The sequence below is a fragment of the Calidris pugnax genome, unplaced genomic scaffold (assembly GCF_001431845.1).
Source record: "Calidris pugnax isolate Ruff unplaced genomic scaffold, ASM143184v1 scaffold245, whole genome shotgun sequence".
In the NCBI taxonomy this organism is placed as follows: Eukaryota; Metazoa; Chordata; class Aves; order Charadriiformes; family Scolopacidae; genus Calidris; species Calidris pugnax.
Window position 1 is genome coordinate 1,297,915 of NW_015090982.1, and position 17,447 is coordinate 1,315,361.

The 17,447-nt window shown below is 49.9% G+C and overlaps 1 protein-coding gene and 1 long non-coding RNA gene across 7 annotated transcripts in view; one reads left to right on the forward strand and one right to left on the reverse strand.

Moving 5' to 3' along the window:
• The window catches only part of ANKS1A (ankyrin repeat and sterile alpha motif domain containing 1A), a 78,444-nt gene that overhangs the window by 12,979 nt on the left and 48,018 nt on the right, over positions 1 to 17,447 (forward strand). For all 6 annotated transcript variants that reach the window (XM_014953710.1, XM_014953711.1, XM_014953708.1 and 3 more), the window contains 3 exons: positions 1,522 to 1,614; positions 5,919 to 6,036; positions 12,968 to 13,539. In XM_014953710.1, the coding sequence (XP_014809196.1) occupies positions 1,522 to 1,614; positions 5,919 to 6,036; positions 12,968 to 13,539 (783 nt within the window). The remainder of the gene's footprint in view (positions 1 to 1,521; positions 1,615 to 5,918; positions 6,037 to 12,967; positions 13,540 to 17,447) is intronic.
• Positions 12,764 to 13,400, reverse strand: LOC106894795. Its single transcript, XR_001413311.1, has 2 exons — positions 13,178 to 13,400; positions 12,764 to 13,070 (listed from the first exon to the last, which is right to left on the reverse strand). It is a non-coding gene; the product is annotated as an uncharacterized LOC106894795 (long non-coding RNA).

The following is a 17,447-nucleotide window of genomic DNA, read 5'->3' on the forward strand; positions in this document are numbered from 1 at the left end:
GTAGAGGGTACTCAAGGCTTTGCAAGGCCGTGCAAAGCTCCTGGAACTGTCTGCAGAGAAGTCTTCCTCTCCTGTTAGTTGCATCTGCTGCCCCCTTAGTGATCTCCCCCTTAGCTGTGGGGCAGACGGGGCACTGGCCTCGCAGCGTGCTGTGTCAGGTTCTGGGTTTGTTTTCGGGTTGGTTTTACAAAGCCCTGCTCTGTGGATGTAGTTTTGGACAAAGGGTAAAGCAGCAACGAACAATTAAACTGCTAGTGGTGCTGTAACTATGCTTCTCTGCAACTATTAGCAAATGTAGCAGAAATGAGACAAAAGCTTTAGAAGACTGTTGTTTCAGGCAGATTTCTCTTTAGGGTATCAGTACAGATGCCCTGAGTCCTGTTACTAAGTCAGTCTTGGCAGCTTATATCCAGCTGTGTGCTGAGTTAGTAGTGTCTGATGTGAGATAAGCTCAGCTCTGTCACAAATAAGAAAGACGAGAGGCTGAACTGCTGTGGAAAGGGAGAAGAAAGAGGGACGTGCTCCAGGAGCTTGCTGGAGTTGTGTGGAGTGGATCCCCTCTGCCGACCATCCCTGTGCCGTTAGATGGAGCTGTGGCAGGAGAGGACCTGGAGATGTTTCCTCTGCAGCCGGACCAGGCCGCAGCTCTTGCTGCCCACAGGCCGTCTTGGGCTGTTTGAGGAATGCAGTGCAGCATTGTCTCTCGATCTCTAGGGTTTTTCACTATAAAAGGTGCCTCTGGAATCATTTATTCTTGTTACTGATTCATTAAGTGATGAGTCTTCCCTTTCTCCCCATCTGCATGAGTTCGTTACTGACCTTCACCATGTAACGCTGAGATTTCCAGTCTGGGTCTGAACAAACTGGTTTAAGTAATGAAGCAATAAACCTGTGTACACAGCACCTTCCACCCCACCAGTTTTATTCTCCTGAGAGCACAGCTGGTGCTCAGGTGGGTCTGAGTTGGCCTCATGCAATGCCACCAGTGCCAAGCAGGAGCGGGTGGTCTGTGTTATCCACCCACAGGGTCAGTCTGCAGAAAGGGTTCTCCCAAATTGATATCCTGCTGGAGAGGAGGAGGAGGACAGTGACCAGTGACAGGACAAGAAGAAATGGGCACAAACTTGAATATAAGAAGTTCCACCCAAACATGAGGAGGAAGTTCTGTACTTTGAGGGTGGCAGAGCCCTGGAAGAGGCTGCCCAGAGAGATGGTGGAGTCTCTGTCTCTGGAGATGTTCAAAACCCATCTAGATGCCATCCTGTGTAACCTGCTCTGGGCAGACCTGCTTTGGCAGGGGATTGGCACCAACCCCGGTCATTTAGTGATTCTGTGAGGAAGAAATGCAGCAACCATCGCCAAGCTCTGAGCTGTTAGGACTGAACTTCTCCTCCATCTGGAGGAATTTGGGGAGGTCCTTACTATGCTGCGTTCACAGCAGGGTGGATGTAGTGCTGGGGGGAGTGGAAGGGGACGTACTTTAGCACGACGTGCAGTTGACAGTGGTCTTCTAAACCGCAGAGAGAGCGTCCACCCCCGCCTGCCAAGCCACCGCCCGATGAAGAGGAGGAGCAGCATGTAGAGAAGAAGATAGGCCATGGTGCTTCCTCTGAGGTACGTGGGACTTGATCTGGCGTGGTTTATAGGAGTGTGGCTTAAAGAACAGTTTTAATAATTTGGGAGGAGCCAATTCCCTCGCGAGTCAGGTTGTGAATGGGAGGTTTCCTTTCAGTCCAGCGTCGCTGCTGTCACTCGCCATGGGAACTTCCTTTGTGTGGTTCTTCCAGGGCACCTCGGTGTTGACCTCCAGCCTTACTTTCCTATTCTTGGCTGAGAATTCCCTTAGGAATCCCTCTGAATCACGTTGCAATGTGGACTGTTGCCCACTTGTAATGATCCCACCAAATGCATCTTCACTTGAGAGTGAAACCCAGAGGGCCATTAGTTCCTGCTGCTTCTGAGCCTCCAGCTGTGGAGGAGATGCGTGGGCTTGTGGGTCCCGCTGACGTGAACAGGGATCAGGGGCTTGAATCCAGCCGAGAATCTGGCCCCAGCATATGTTAAAGCTGTCTTCTGCAGAGGTCAGTGCATGTGAGCTGCTTTTTGATGAAACTAAAGCTTTTTTATTCTGCATTGTTGCTTCTGGCTTCCTATCGCTCATTTTTATTCACCTGCCTGTGAACCTGAGGTTCTCCCGGGAACCAGGGCTCTTCAGAAGACCTGTGCGTGGGGGTGTGAAACCACAAATGTGTCTTGGCAACCTCTGACACCCAGGAGAATCTTCAAAGGAAACCCAAATCTTGTGGATTTCCTTACTTTCCCAAGTGCAGTTGGTTGGATGTGAAACAAGTGGAGAATGTCCCGCCTCTCGCTGTCGGAACAGGCTCCAGTTCACCAGACACTTTGCTTCAAATGTGTTATCTCCTGAAGTTCCTACAGGCATAAATGCGATCTGTTTTCTTGAAGTATGTCAAATCTCTGCGAGACACGAGTAAACATTATTTGCTTTAATGGAACTGCCTTTTTATAGAGAGAGCCAAGCTCCAAACAGTGCATTAACAGTAAAATTGAAATATGAAATTGTGGCCTGATGTCTCCGCTGCTGTTAAAAGGGTTTTGCAGCGTGTGATACCCCGGTCCCGTGGCCAGCCCTGGGCAGAGCAGAGCTGAGTAACGGGTCAGGCATAATTAGAAAGCAGAACTTGTTCATGACGATAAACACGAGGGAGGGAAATGTGCATTGACTGCTCCTGCTGAGTTATCTGGCCAGATTTAATTATAAAACACCTGCTGTGTTGTCCTGCCACTACGGGCTTTGGAAACCATGATCCATTAAAGGAATCTTGCTGGCAAATAGACTTGTAGGCAAAGCGACTCGCTGGGGAGATCTTGATTTGCAACCAATCCCATGGGTAGACCTTGCAGGCAGTGTGTGTCGCTGCCTGGACATGACCTTCTGGATGTCCCGATACGGCAGGTTTGCATCTGATTCTTTTTTCTTAAGCTGAGCACCCCAGAAATAGCAAGTATTTTCTGCCTCTTGCCCATTATTTATCATCTCTGTACGTGTTCTCTCTGGGCTGGGCAGGCGAGGACAGGAATACGCTGGGGGAATGCTGTGAACGTCTCGGTGCAGCATCTGCCGCCCTCCAGACCTGCTCTGGCACCGGGGCCAGGACAGTTACTCATTGAATGTTCTGGGGTCGGGCCAAACTCTGCTTTCCAAAGGAGTCTTTTGATTCCGTTGCCAAGATGGGACTATCTGTCAAAGCAGATGTGCATAAACAAGAAACTTTTAACTTTCATCATGGAAAAACATAAGTACAAACAGGCAAAAGAGCTGATTGTTTGGAGGTGCTGGAGTGCCGCCTTTCACTATCTGCAGAAACCTTCTGGGTTTGCAGCTGAATAAGAGCCTGCCTTGTCCAATTAAACTTCAGTTTCATTTGTTTACTACTCATCTCCGAAAGGGAAGTGCAGACAAAAGCCGAGGCGCCGGGATTGTTCCAGCAGTTTGATCTGTGCTTCTGGTGGGGGAGGAGAGAGAAGGGAGAAGAGTTGTCCTTTAAAAAGACTTTCAAAGCCCACTGCTGCTGATTAAGTACACTTTAAAGAGTGCACTTGTTATTAACAACATCTTATTTCTGGGCTTTGCTAATAGCGAATATTTATACATGCTGAATGACATGTATAAATAAATGAAAGATGAATTGGAGGAAAGTTTTTTTTCTGATGGTTGTGTCACTCCTGGTTGCAGAGCCTACAGAGCAAGGAGGGGTCTCCAGCAAAAAATGGTCTTCGTTTTGAGCTAATTTGAACCCCAGACTCCCTTTAAAGCTTGGAAGGATGAGAGATGGAGAGAATACTGTGTGCCCAGGCCCACGAACACATGCACAAAAGTTTACAGAGCCAAAGCTGGGGATTGTGTGCTGCTGGGGAGCTGTTTTTGGTGCACTTGAGAGAGGACAGCACAGTCCTCGTCACCCGCGGGGGTCCGGGGAGAGTGCTAATGCCTGGCCTGAGGTCCAGGCTACAACTGTGACGACAGGCTGCTGCTGTGCAGTATTTTTCCAAGATCTCTAGCACGAGCCTGTTACCTGCTGTTACGGTCTGCTGGTTTTGTGCCACCATCTGGTCAGAAGTTTGTTTTGTTTTTTTTTTCCTTAATTTGCTCGTTATGAGCTCCTTCACCTGAAAAGCAGCAGATCCGCCTGACGGCTCATGCTTGAAGCAGGTAGAATAAATACTGTCTTTGCTGGATGTGACCCGTTTCCTCCCATTGAGAAAGTTGATTTAAAAGCCAGCTGGGCTTGTGCAGGAACAGCACACGGAGGCAGGACTCCTCCTGTGCTGCTGACTCCTGTGTGTCTTTCCAAGACTCCCTGAGATTCAGAGATCCTGCCTACATTGCACGCGGGTAGGTCATTTTTTGTGGAGCCTGATGTGAAGGGGAATGGTTTGAAACTAAAAGAGGGGAGATTTAGGCTAGATTTAGGGAAGAAATTTTATACAATGAGGGTGGTGAGAGCCTGGCCCAGGTCGCCCAGAGAAGCTGTGGCTGCCCCATCCCTGGAGGGGTTCAAGGCCAGGTTGGAGGGGGCTTGGAGTAACGTGGTCTGGTAGGAGGTGTTCTTGCCCAGGGCAGGGGGGATGAACTTAGATGGCCTCTGAAGGTCCCTTCTAACCCAAACTATGAGTCTGTGAGGTACCTATTTACCCTTGAAGTAACTCTGATACTTTCTTTTGGGGAAATTAATGGTTGGATTTGATAATCTCAAAGGTCCATTCCAACCAAGATGGTTCTATGATTCTGTGAAACTGGAGGTGGTGCTTAGTCTGCTCCTTAGACAGCAGCAGTTCCAGGAGCCCGTGAGGAGTACGGGAGCCCTCCTTGGGGGGATGTTTTGTTTGGGCCTGTCCTCCCCTGGCTCAGCCTTGGGTTTGACCTCACCACACTTGCCTGTAGGAGCACATGGCTCCTGGGACTGGGCTGCATCCACCTGCCAAGGTCTGGCCGGGAGATGGTGCTGAAAGGCAGCTGACCATGTGGGCAGGCTGTTTTGAAGCTCAGTTTGGCCCCGTTAGCACTGGGATGGCACTGGTCACTCTCCAAGGACGAGGAATGCCTGTCACCCTTGGCACTGAGGTGGACCAACACGTGTGAGTCTGCAGCGTGACTACTTTGGATCCTGCATCGAGATCGCGTTCCTACCCATGGATGGTGGCTTTCCAGAGCAGCTTGCTGGAGCCTCTGCCAGTGTTACAAACAAGCTCTAATCAAAGGCTTTGGGGGATTTAAATGAGCACATCCCGAGCTTAAACTGAGTTTATACAGTATTTCCTGAGGGCTCTTTAGTCCTAAATACGCCGAGCATCCTGAGGTTAGAAATGGGAGATCTGAGAATTCTGGGAAGGTGGAAGGGATTTGGGCTTTTTTTTCTTTTTTTTATTAGTCATGTCCTAATAGGGCCAGCAACTAAATAGTGACTGACGATGCAAATTCCAACCGCAACAGTAAATCTGAGTTGGGATGAACAGGAATAATGGTCTCAGCTCTTTTCCCCCCTCCAGGCTGTCTGCAGACCTCGCGGAGGGAGTCAATTGGTCAGCACTACAAAGCTGTCAGCAGCCCTAAATACTAGAAAATAAAGGGGATTTGGGGGGTTTTGAGGGGAAAAATAAAAAGAAGTGAGGGAATGACCTGCTTTGGCAGGGGGGTTGGACTAGATGATCTCCAGAGGTCCCTTCCAACCCCATGTGATTCTGTGAGTATTACATTTTAGATCACACTCCACAAGCGAAGGTGTCGCCTCTGCCAATTCCTTGCTTAAACCATGGCATAAAGAGGCCTTGTTGCTTTATTGCCGGGATAAATAACATTGCTTTGTGGAGCTCTACATGATGCTGTTTTTCATTAGGCCTCTGTTGCACGAGGAAAGAGCAAGGGCAGCGGAGCTGAGGAAGAGGAACACCCTTACGAGCTGTTGCTCACAGCAGAAACGAAAAAGCCGGTTGCAGTGGACAGGAAAACAAAAGGTAAGTGACCATCCAAAAAGCAGAGCTGTTTGCTTAGATGCATTTAAGGGAAATTAGAGAGGGCAGAGAGTAACTGGAACAATTAAACTCTTTGCTGGGTGGGGCGGCTGGGGTCTGGATTGCAATTGTTCTGTTTCCTGGTAGTCTTCACTTTTTATAAAGGAGAGGTCTAAACGTTCCTGTACAAACTGTACACAGAGGAAGGGCAGCTCTGCTATTTTGACAGCTAAGAGATTGCAGGGACCTGCTCTGTTAACTTAAAAAATAAGCAGATCTTTTGCACAGTCAAGTAACTGCAGGGGGGTGGGAGGCTCTGCCTCGTTGTCACAAGTGAGAGGGACCGAAGCGAGCGTTTAAATGAGCCATGTTCTCCATCCAGCTGAATTCAAAGACCCGCTGGCATCGCACGTCTGTATCAGCAGACGATTTGCCCTGCTATCCTGGTCTTAAAATCATCATCCCACTGTGTGTTCAAGCTAATTTGAGATGTAAACTAACAAAGGAGGAAAACAATCGTGTGTAGGGCAAGCCCCTTTCTAGAGCTGACTGAAAGTCCCCCACGTAGCCAGGTTAAGCACGGAGCTCAGCCTTCTTCTCCCAGAGGGACTTGTGTGCTTTACAAAGGCTCTGGGAACACCTTGTCTCTTGTGCTTGGCTATCGCTGGGCTTTTTGGCTTCCCTTCAACAACAACAACAACAGATTTGTTTAGAGGGAAAACATCTCTTGCTTTATTCGAAAGTCCTGAGCAGGAATTTGTGGAAGGATTTAGTTGGGTACTCTAAACCTGGAAACCATCTCGCTTTGGGGATGAACAGAGGATAACGTGGACTCAATGTGATGCCTCATTGACTGCCCTGTAAGACCTGGGCTTGGGGTTTTTTTTCCCTTCTTGCAGCGTGATTGCTTTTATTCCTTGAGTCCTGCCACCCTCCTGGCTTGTAGAGGGTGGCACAAGAGGTCACTGGTTTCCCACCAGGATTTGCCAAAGCCACTTGCTGCCAGAGGCAAAGTTGGGATGCTTTTCATGTTGGTGCTTTGCAGTCTCGGCCAGGAATAGCCCTTGGGTGACAGCCATTGAACCAGGAGCTTTCAGGCCTTTTCAGTGCTGGTTATTCAAGTGCGAGCTATTCCTGACGGGCTCTGCCCCTTCCCCTGGCTGCCCTGCTGAGGCTTGATTAGTAGGAGTGAAGGTGTGTCATAGTTATGTGTCAGCTTAAAACTAAATCTCAAAGTACTTCATCTGCTTGTTCTTGATGCAAATCTCTTCCCCTGAACACCTGAAGACATCAGTACCACAGGCCCTCTAAGCCCCACTTCATGGAGAGGTTGCAGGAAGCATCTTCAGCCCATTTAGGATCCAGAGCAGAGCCCTGTTTTTTAATGTACAGCTACAAAAGTAATAGCTGTGATTTCAGGGTTTGCAATCTATGACTGTGTTTGTAACAAACCTAGAGCCCTTTCCACTGTTGTAGTAGGAGAAATCCAGGGGTGCAGTTGAGGTTTCTCATCTTCCAGGATTTGTCCGCTCTTTTTAATGTCATTAGCACTATGTCTGATGCAGTGGAGCCTCCTGCCTGGTGGAGGAGAAGAGCTGCTCCCTGGGGGAAGGGGCCCACCCAATGTATTTCTCATCTCTTGCATTTCTTAAGCTTGCCAGAGCTGTTGCTCTTCATCGGGGACCTGGAGAAAGGGATGTGATTGTTTGTCTGCCTTCTCCAGAGGGTACCAGCTGTTTTCCCAAATATCTCAGAGCTCTCCCTGTGGCATGGCTGCACGTGTGGCAGTGTCCCCAGCTCCCCCAGTACTGCAGGAGCAGCTCAGCTTTGACAGGGCCCCATGTCATCTTTCACCGGTTGCTTGTCCTCTCGGGGACTTGGGGCTTCCAAACCCCACCAGGAAACGAGGCACCAACTGGTTTTCTCCGTGGTGGTGCTCATCCTTGCCCTCTGTCCCAGCCTCACAGGTTGTGTCTTTGTGCACAGGAGCTTCATGGCTGATCTGGAAGGGTGGATCAGCTTTGAAATCCGCTTTATTGCACTGGGAACAAAAGGAAACGTTTCCGGCTTTCGCAGTCCTTGGGGTCAGATGCCAGAGGAACAGACACAGCAAGCATGAAATGCGAATTTTATCCTGGTGGGGGTGGAGGAGAAGATGCTTTTAGGCACTAGCAGAATCGTTTTGGCAAAAAGTTGAATGAGGGCTGAGTGATGGACTGAAGCCTCAATTGGGGTGTTGGAGAATTTTCCCACCTCTGGATCAGAAGGGTCCTGGAGCATCAAAAGCAGCAGCTCAATCCCAGGACAAGGAGCGGGGTTGAAGCCTGGCTTGGAATTGCTGCTTGGCCCTCGATCTGAGAGCCTGGGCTTCTAGATGTTACTTGATGAGTTCTGGAGGAGCTGTTGGTCAGGAGAGGAGGACTGTGATCCTCACAGGGTATCAAGAAGGGCTTTTCAGGGCAGCTGAAAGGCTGAATTTCAGGCCCGCTGTTTTTAATGGTGCCTTTCATCTGTGATAGCTGCCTTTGTTCCTCTTGCTGCAAGTTGTCTGGTATCCAGTGAGTAGATGAATGTGGTATTATCCGCCTGGCTTTGGGTGCCTTTTGTGTAGGTTACAGCAGTTTGCTGTCACATGCTGGAGCACTAGGAAAACTTGGCCTAATGTTTTGGGCAGAGGATCAGAAGTGGTTGGAGCCAAATGCTTTCCCATCCCCTTTGGTAAGGAAACTACGTGCAATCGCATGCCTGAAGTCAGGGTGTTTAGACCTTCTAACGGGACTTGTAAATAGGGCAAAAGTGGCAAACTGACCAGGAGGAGACTGCACAACTCCTGCTGCGCTCAGAGAGGTCTGCTGGAGGATGGATACGAAAATACTTCTAGGTTTTGATGTTTGTCTTCCTTCTCAGCAGAGTCATCCTTAGTAACCAGCTGCAGGTAGGACTGACTTGGTTCCTTCTGAGGGTTTTTAAAAACTGCTATTTGTCCAGGTTCTGCTGTACTGCTTCCATAGGAAGCCCAGCTTAAAGTCCCTACTTCTGCCTTTTCTCCTGCTGGAGTTGCTCTTTATGGTTGTACTGGCTCAACCAGGTGTATGGCTGTGCTGTAAGCCAGGTAACTGACCCAACGATAACAGACGAGACATGCTGCTGAGAGATTTGAAGGAAATACCTTGTCACAGAGCTGGAATGTGGCTACAGCAGCAGTGGGGTGGGCATCACTGTAGGGAATCTACAGGGTATATACACGGGTATTGCAAAGAAAGGTTGGAATGGACAGAAACCTCTTGATTTGCTGTGAGATGAGTGACAGTGTAGAACCACCCACCGCCTGCACGGCCGGTTTTATCAGGGCTGGAGGACAGACCCTTTTCCTGTGTCTCAGGTCCAAGCCTGCATTTCTGCTATCATGATGTAGTTAGAAGCTTCTGTGCAGTCACATTAGGGATCTCTCTAAGCAACTAGGGCAGTGTTTTATTGCCCTCTCTTAAAAGAGGGCTGGGGGAGGGAGTACAAATGAGCACAGGTCAGGTTCAGGTAGCTTTTGGAGGATAAACTCTGCCCAAAATGACAATAAGACTAATAGAGGAGTGTACTGTACACTTTGGGGTTTCACGTGCAGTATCTCACTGTGCAAATGAGGCTTTGGTTTAGTTTTACTGCAGTTGAAGGTTATTTTTGCACTTCTGAAGTAGCACCCTAAAGACCAGCTTCCCTTTCTTCTCTGGCCTTCTGTGCCCCAGGATGCTCCTCACTTGACAAACGCTGGCGTGGTGTGGCATGGGGAGCCTTTTCTGTGTGAAAGCTGGAGACTAGCATGTGCCTTTGCTAGTTTGAAGGTTGAGGAGCTTGAGCAAAAAGCAGCTGCAATAACAACTTCATTCCCCTAATCCAGGGGCATGAAACAAATCCTGCTGATGATATATAGGGAAAGAAATTTGATGGAGGCAGGGCGGCTGCAGCTCCGTGCTCGGGGTTTAGGGAAGTGCCTCATGTCTGGGATCATTAGGCTGCTGGCAGGGAAGCTCGTAATTGAATCCTGCCTGGGAAGCAGACAGCCTGGACCCAGAAAGGGGTTCCTGTTCCCACTGGGTGTTGGAAGTTCCTCCTGTGGGTGCAGCAGGCGTTGGCTGAAGAAGTGAGGACCAGTCAGATGTCTGTGTTTGGGTGTAGAGTGAGCTCAGAGTTGGACAGAAGGCTCTGTGTTAAGGACGTCTCCCTTTCTGAGTTAAAAGGTGTAACTGGAGGAGGAGCTTTCATATCCCTTGAAGTGCAGCAGATGGATAGAACCAGGGTCTCTCTGATTTTCTAGCACCTAAAGATTATTTTCCCCTTCTCCAAATTCATTGCACCCTCAAAAAATGAGTACTGTTCATTTCTTTTCCATGAGAGAAACTATCAGCACATCAGTTGAATCATGTCAATAACTTATCCCCAAAAAGTGCCCCTTTCTGAGGTGGCCAGTGGTTGTTCTGGCCTCTCTGCTGGCCATCCTGAGGCACTTTTAGGTTGAAACCCCAAAAGGATTCCTTGAAACCCCAGGATCCCCCAGGGAGCCCTCTGTGTTTCTGATAAGGAGTGAGATTGCTCTTCCCTGCCAATGTTGGTTCTTCTGTTGGCAGCTTCCAGCTCAGGCTCTTACACGCTCTGAAATGTCTCCTTCAAGATGTTCCTCACATCTTCTGGGCAAGCGCTGTTGTCCTTGCTTCACCCCTTCCTTCCCTGGCAGCTGCCTTGTATTTTGAAGTCCTCCTTCGTCGGCTGGAGGCTGAATGGGTGGTTGTGATTTCTGCTCAACAGGAGCCCTTTTGTGAGTCTCTGGAGCTGGATTTGGAGCACTTTGTTCTGGCTGCACCCAAGTGTTCCAGCACGTGGCATAAACTTTCAGCAGCCGCCTCTCTGCCTTCAGCAGAAATGTCAGTAAAGGTTAAGCTGGGGCATGGAAAAAATTATTTCCAAGGCAGGAGAGAGGTTAAGAAGAAAAGCTGTTGATTTCGCTAAAGTTTTTCCCTCCCCATCAGGTTAATGTCACTGTCCCGTCAGCGCTGTGTCCCTCTCACCAGGTCGGTAGCTTTTTCATATTAATAGCAGTCTGTCCTGTGAACACAGCATGCCCAGTCTCTTCTAAGGTTTCTCTCCAGCCTTACGGCTTCATAACTTTATGCAAAGTAACTGAACGTAGTCTGGTGTTGAGATCTTCAGCTGGGGTTGGCGCTGCCCAACCAGCCTTAGGAGTGATGCTGGAGACACCACCTGCCCGCGGGGGACGTGCCTCCCCCTTGGCAACTTCAGCTGCAGAACTTGTGGTTTGATGTGCCCGGGCGAGATCATCAACAACTACTTCATTGTCCTGGAATCTTTAACTCGTAGGATCCAGAATGAAATAAGCCCTCGCATGGCTTGAGCCCGGTGAGGAGCGAGCTCTGCCGACGCTGCCCTGGCACTTCCCCTCTGCTCGGGCTTTGGCTCTTCCTGACTCAGCTGCCAACTGAGCAAACGGCTTTTTTTAAATTTCTGTGGAGTAAACAAATGTCTGCGAGAGGGATGAGCTGTGCTCATCAAACATAGGGCACACGAGACCCCGGGATCTGGAGCGGCTGGCAGAGATAAATGAGTAATTCAGTCCTTTCCTGCCTCATTTCTGGTGTGAGGACAGACCACAAAACCAGATGGGTGTCAGGGTTTGAAAATGATCCGGTCAAGCCTAGTGCTGGAAAGGATGCTGGGGGGGAAGGAGTTGATCTCACTGGTGTTGTTAATAGGCTGCTTTTAGTTAAAGATAAGTAGAATTCATTAGTGTATTTTGCCTCACTGAAATGAGGATTCCTTTGCCTTGGCTGCTGAGAGCTGCTGTCCTGCAAAGCGAGCAATTTCCTCCTCTCATCCAAACATCCTCCTTGCCTTTCAGAGCCACATTATGGGGGTGCTTTGCTCTATTGTCCCTTTGCAGCGTTGGTTTTGGGGTCCTTAGGCTGAAGGGTGTTTCTTCAGCAGTAAATGGAAGTGGTTAAAATTTGCCAGCAGTTATGGGCAGGTACGGGAATCCTCAGCAAACACAAGTTGCACTCCTTACCTTTACAGAGTTCTGCTCTTACAGTTCAAAAGCACGTGTGTAACGTGACCAAGGTGAGCACACGTATGTCTGCACACTCTTGGTGATTGGCATCAGTCAATTATTCATGATTTATCCAGGGCCCTGGTACCTGATATTAAAGCTGGGGGTGCAGGGGTGGCTGAGTGGCAGTGTCACGTTTCGGGGACAGACGGTGCCCCACGCAGCCTTTGTCCCTCATCAGCCCCTTCTGTGTTCAGCGGTTCGCTTGCAAGAGAGAGACTTTTGGATCGAGTGTTTTACTGCATAAACTGTTTATTTCTCTCCTCTGAGGAAGGAGGAGAGGTTAAACTCGGAAACCGCTAGGGAGGAAAGCAGTGCGTGGTGGGGTTTTTTTTGGGTGGGTTTTTTTTTTTTTTAAGGGAAGGGATTGTGGAACTCGCAGGTTTGATTACAGTCCAGCAGTTTTCCCACCCAGCAGCTCATGCCAAGAGCAGGGAGCGCTGCTCTAAATAACACTTTGGCCTTTATGGAAATGTATCAGATGTTCCAGGAGCCTCTGTCTCCGCTTCTCCTACCTCACTTGCTCTCTCCGCAGGATATAGTTAGCACTTCTCTTAGCCTTATATAGCAAGGCCTGATAGTTAGTGTTAACAGGAATAAAACAACAAGGAGAGCTGCCAGATTGCATAAATCAGGCCAGTGTTTGGAATTTCATAAATGCCATGACTTTGGGTACAAGTTGAGCACGCGGAACAATACTGAACTGTTCTCTCTTTATCTCTCCCTCCCTCGCTGAGGGAGGGCAGGGGGAGAGCTGGAATTTTGCTGCTTCTTCCATGTTTTTAATTCTCCCCCCCACCCCTCGTTTTCATCCCATCGAAGACCACAGGAGGAGCAGTGGCAGCCGCAGCCAGGACTCCGCCGACGGCCAGGACATCCAGGTTCCAGAGCAGTTTTCAGGGTTGCTTCACGGCTCTTCCCCGATCTGTGAGATAAGCGAGGACCCTTTCAGGCTGGTTTCCTCCGCGGAGAAAGGAGGGACGGAAGCTCCCGGCCACCCACCTGCTATGCAGCTGGAGGATGCTGACTTACCTGCCCCTGGACCAGCACGGACCAGCTCTCCGGACCAAAACCAGAAAGTTATCTACGCCACCGTCCAGCACACGCACGTCACCCGGGCGGATCCCGAGGCTGTAGTCACGCCCCACGTGCTCCAGCACCCCGGCGGTGCCGAGGAAGAGGGGGACAGAGCTGTGGGCAGAGCCCACCCGGGGAACAAGCCCAAAGCCGAGCTCAAACTCAGCCGCAGCTTGTCCAAGTCGGACTCGGATCTCCTGACCTGCTCTCCCACGGAGGACGATGCCATGGGGAGCCGCAGCGAATCCCTCTCCAACTGCAGCACCGGGAAGAAGAGGCTGGAGAAGTCCCCGTCCTTCGCCTCGGAGTGGGACGAGGTAAGGCTGCCCTCGCTTAGGAGCTGCTGTGCCAGGGGTGAATCTGTGCAGTGACCTCCTCTACCACATCCCTCAGGGGGGTCCGAGGGGGGGTTTCACTACTTTTACTAACTCTCACATCACAATAACAGACAAATGTGGTAGAGGTAGTTTCACTACTTTTACTAACTCTCACATCACAATAACAGACAAATGCTCACTTGTAAGTCTTTAAGGTGTTAAATGCCAAAAGAGAGAGTTAAATGGAGTGGGGGAGAAGCAGAACTGCAAGAAGTGAGGGGTTTTTCAAAGTTTTTAAGTTGCTCAAATACAGGGCTTGATTTCTTTCAGGCAATCAGTTTTTACATCTCCAAAATAGGGGAGAGTTTGCTAAGTGCTCCTCACAGATCTTTATGTTGACCTCCTCTTTCCAAATCCTTCCCCCGAGGACTCTCCCAGCATCCAGAGATATTTTGTTTCTGAGCCCTGGCTGCTGGGTGGGGTGGGGGGATAAGCAGTGTCCTGGGTTCATGGGGATGGAAGGAAGAGAGTAATTAGGCTGTGTTTTGTGTATTTAATAGCTCCCGCTTTCCTCTTCACATATTTATTTCAGAGGCTTGTTAGAAGTCACTTTATTATAGTACAGGAGGCCCATGGATAGTTAAATATTTCATGCTCAGAAAGTTGGCCCTAGTGAACCACTCGGGCGAGATTAAGTGTCCCTCTGAAATTCAGCACGGCAGCATTACTGAAACATTCTTTGGAGATGATTCTCCGCCGTGGAGCGGGCGCTGCGCAGGAGATAAGCTGGGATGAACCACTCTTTGTACACTGAAGGGACTGGAAGCCCCGGCGTGGTGCTGGGGAGAGGAGCCGGGTGTGAGCTCCTGGGACGGCCGTGCCCCCACTCGCCGCCTCCCTGCGCTGACTGGTGCTCAGCTGCCTCTCCTGTCCCAACTTGGGGAGAAAACCCATCTTTTTGTGGGAAAGGGAGACGTTCAAAGGTGCTAAAAGCAAAGTGGGAATCCCTCCTTGCTGCGAGCCCATCCTTCGGTTCATACTCTCACTCCCTGCAGTGTTTTCAGCCAAAGACATTTACGTTCAGCGTTGCCAAATACATCTATTTTCCACAGTAGCTGTTTCGGTTGTAGAAATTTTGCTGTTAATTACCTGGGTCAGTTTTACCATGGCTGTTAGTGAAAGATCCTGCAGCAGAAGGTTTATTTGAAAGGACTGGCTCGTTTTCACTGTGCTTTTCATGCCTAACTGAGCTGTTTACAGCAAACGCTGAAAGGGAAGGAGCCTTTGACTTTCTGGTGCTGCTCAGCCTGACTCGTAGCAGAGGTCAAGGCGTTAGTGAGCCTGGGCTTCCTCTGCTCCCAGGAATGAACCCGCAGATCTGCTTCCCTGCTTGTAAACAAAAAGCATCATTTCCACCCAGTGTCAGCCTAACAAGCCACAGGAGGAAAATCTGCTTTTCCTTCCTGTTAGGAGGAAAATGGAGAAAGAATGTGAAAAATTCACATCTGTCTCCAGTGGGGCAGGTCTAACTTAAAAAAAAAATAATAATATTGTATTATTAAAACCTGATGGTTTTATTTGTCTTCCTGGTTTCTGGCGTAATTTAAACATTTTGTGGAATTGCTTTTATCTGGTGGCAGCATCCTGTGGCTGGAGCCCTGGTTTGCCGTGGGGTCTCATGGCTGTCACGGACCAGCCTGAAGGATCCCGGACAAAGGTGTCTCCTCTCTGCCTCAGTTTCCCCATCTGTGAGATGGCAATAGCCTCTTTTTGCAGGATGTTTTTTGTTCCCATGGAAAAACACTGTGTAAAGTTAAATATTCTCATAGGAAGAGGGACAAACCAGCAGCTGGTGATTCACTGCCTGTAGCTTGATTTGCTCCTTAATTTCCAAAGGCTGTATGTATAGAGGCACGTGGGGTCTCATCCTGGCTCCGGTGCAACACTTGCACCCTTTGATGCTGTCAGCAGGAGGGGCATGGTTCATGGGGCAGAGCAATTTTCTCTGGAATCAGCATAAAACGGGGCTGCTTATAGTAGTTTATATGGTCAGGCCGTTCTTGCTATAAAATATTCTAAAGCAGACTCCTATTACTGGTAAGAAATGGTAAAGATGCACCTGTGGGGAATATTTTGGGGTCTTTTGCAGTGATTTGTATGTGCAGAAAGGGGCTGATCTGGCTGGTCCTAATGGCAACAATGAGATTTAAACATAAATGTAGTGCTGCTGTTGGAGGTTTAATTAGTTCCCTGAATGGGGTAATGCAGCTGCTCTGAATCAGATGCAACTTGCAGCCTCTGAATTTCCCGGCTGATACAAAACCTTGTTGAGCCGCCCCTGTTAGTGATGATTTGGCTCTTCCTCTGTGTTGAGGGGAAACAATGGCAGATTTAGATGCATTATTCTGTTAATTTTAATAGTCTTTATGCAGGCAACTGAGGAGGAAAGCGGTCCATGTGCAGCTCTGTGCATCGTGCAGCTGCAGCAGACGAGCTGAGGGCTTTGCCCAGTGGCCTTGCCAGCAGTAGGTGCGTCTGTTCAGGGACCTGGGGAGGGACCTGTTTGTGTCCGTGGACAGATGGGATCCATGGCAGAGGCTGAGTGAGCATCGCTCTGGGCCATGGGTGACTGTTCTCACTAGTCCAGCTGACCAGGGACAGCAGGAAAATCATAGAATCGCAGAATGGTTAGAGTTGGAAAGGACCTTAAAGATCATCAAGTTCCAGCCCCCCTGCCCTGGGCAGGGACACCTCCCACCAGACCAGGTTGCTCCAAGCCCCCTCCAACCTGGCCTTGAACCCCTCCAGGGATGGGGCAGCCACGGCTTCTCTGGGCAACCTGGGCCAGGCTCTCACCACCCTCACACCAAACAAGTTCTTCCCCACATCTCAGCTCCATCTCCCCTCTTTCAGGGTCAAACCCTTCCCCTCCTCCCATGGCTCCCCTCCCTGATCCAAGAGTGGAGTGATGAAATCTGCCATTGGAAGCGAAGGGTCACGTCCCTTCCCCAGCCGAGCGCTGCTGATGCCCTTTGTTGGAAGTGGAAGGTGGTGCTGGCTTTGCCAAAAGGGTGGGATGGGGAAGGAATGATTCACTTGGCAAAGCTCCTTCCCAGTCCCAGTTGCAGCTCCCCAGCTCCAAGGACCTGGCCCAAATCACAGATGCCGACAGCTCTCCTCTGTGCTGCTACAGGATGCTCAGTGAGTCCCGGCTGCTCCCGACCCACCGGCTCCTTCGGGATGTGGTGTCCCCTCTGCTGCTGTGGGGTGGAAACTCCCCCAAGCAAACCAGAGAAATTATTAAAGCAAACAGCAGCACATTGCCCAGGGAGAGGGGGGTGAGGACCGAAAACAGTCGATCCTCCACTTGAGTGGGGAAAAAGCTGGGGAGAGGAAGCGGGTGAGGGGGGCAGGGCTCCCAGTCAGCATAAATATTTGAATCCTTCCAAACTTGGCTGAGGGCTAAAGTGATAAATTTGTTTTTTGTAATCGGCTCATAAATATTTAGCAGCCAGGAGATGAGCACACAGCAGTTGCAGCTCACTATGAATTTTGTATAGGGGAATAAACTGTGTGTGCTCCTGAAGGAGGAGGGGGGCTCTCAGCTGGCAGCCCCCTTTCCGGGGCGAATGAACTGGCATCTGCTCTGCCCTGCTCCTCTGAAGAGCAGCTCCAGCCCTCTCATCTGCCCGGGTTCATGGCTGAGCCCTGCCAGAGGTGGCAAAGCTTGTGTCATGGAAAATGGTACTGAAGTCCCTGGGAGCTCAGCAAACCTCCTCCCACAGGGTGCCATCCAGGAGGGGCTGAGCTGAATTCTCCCTTGGTGATAAGTTATTCCAGGTCTCCTCGGATGAAAGGCAACATATGCATGTTTAATACAAGGGCATGTAGCAATAGATGAGGGGGAA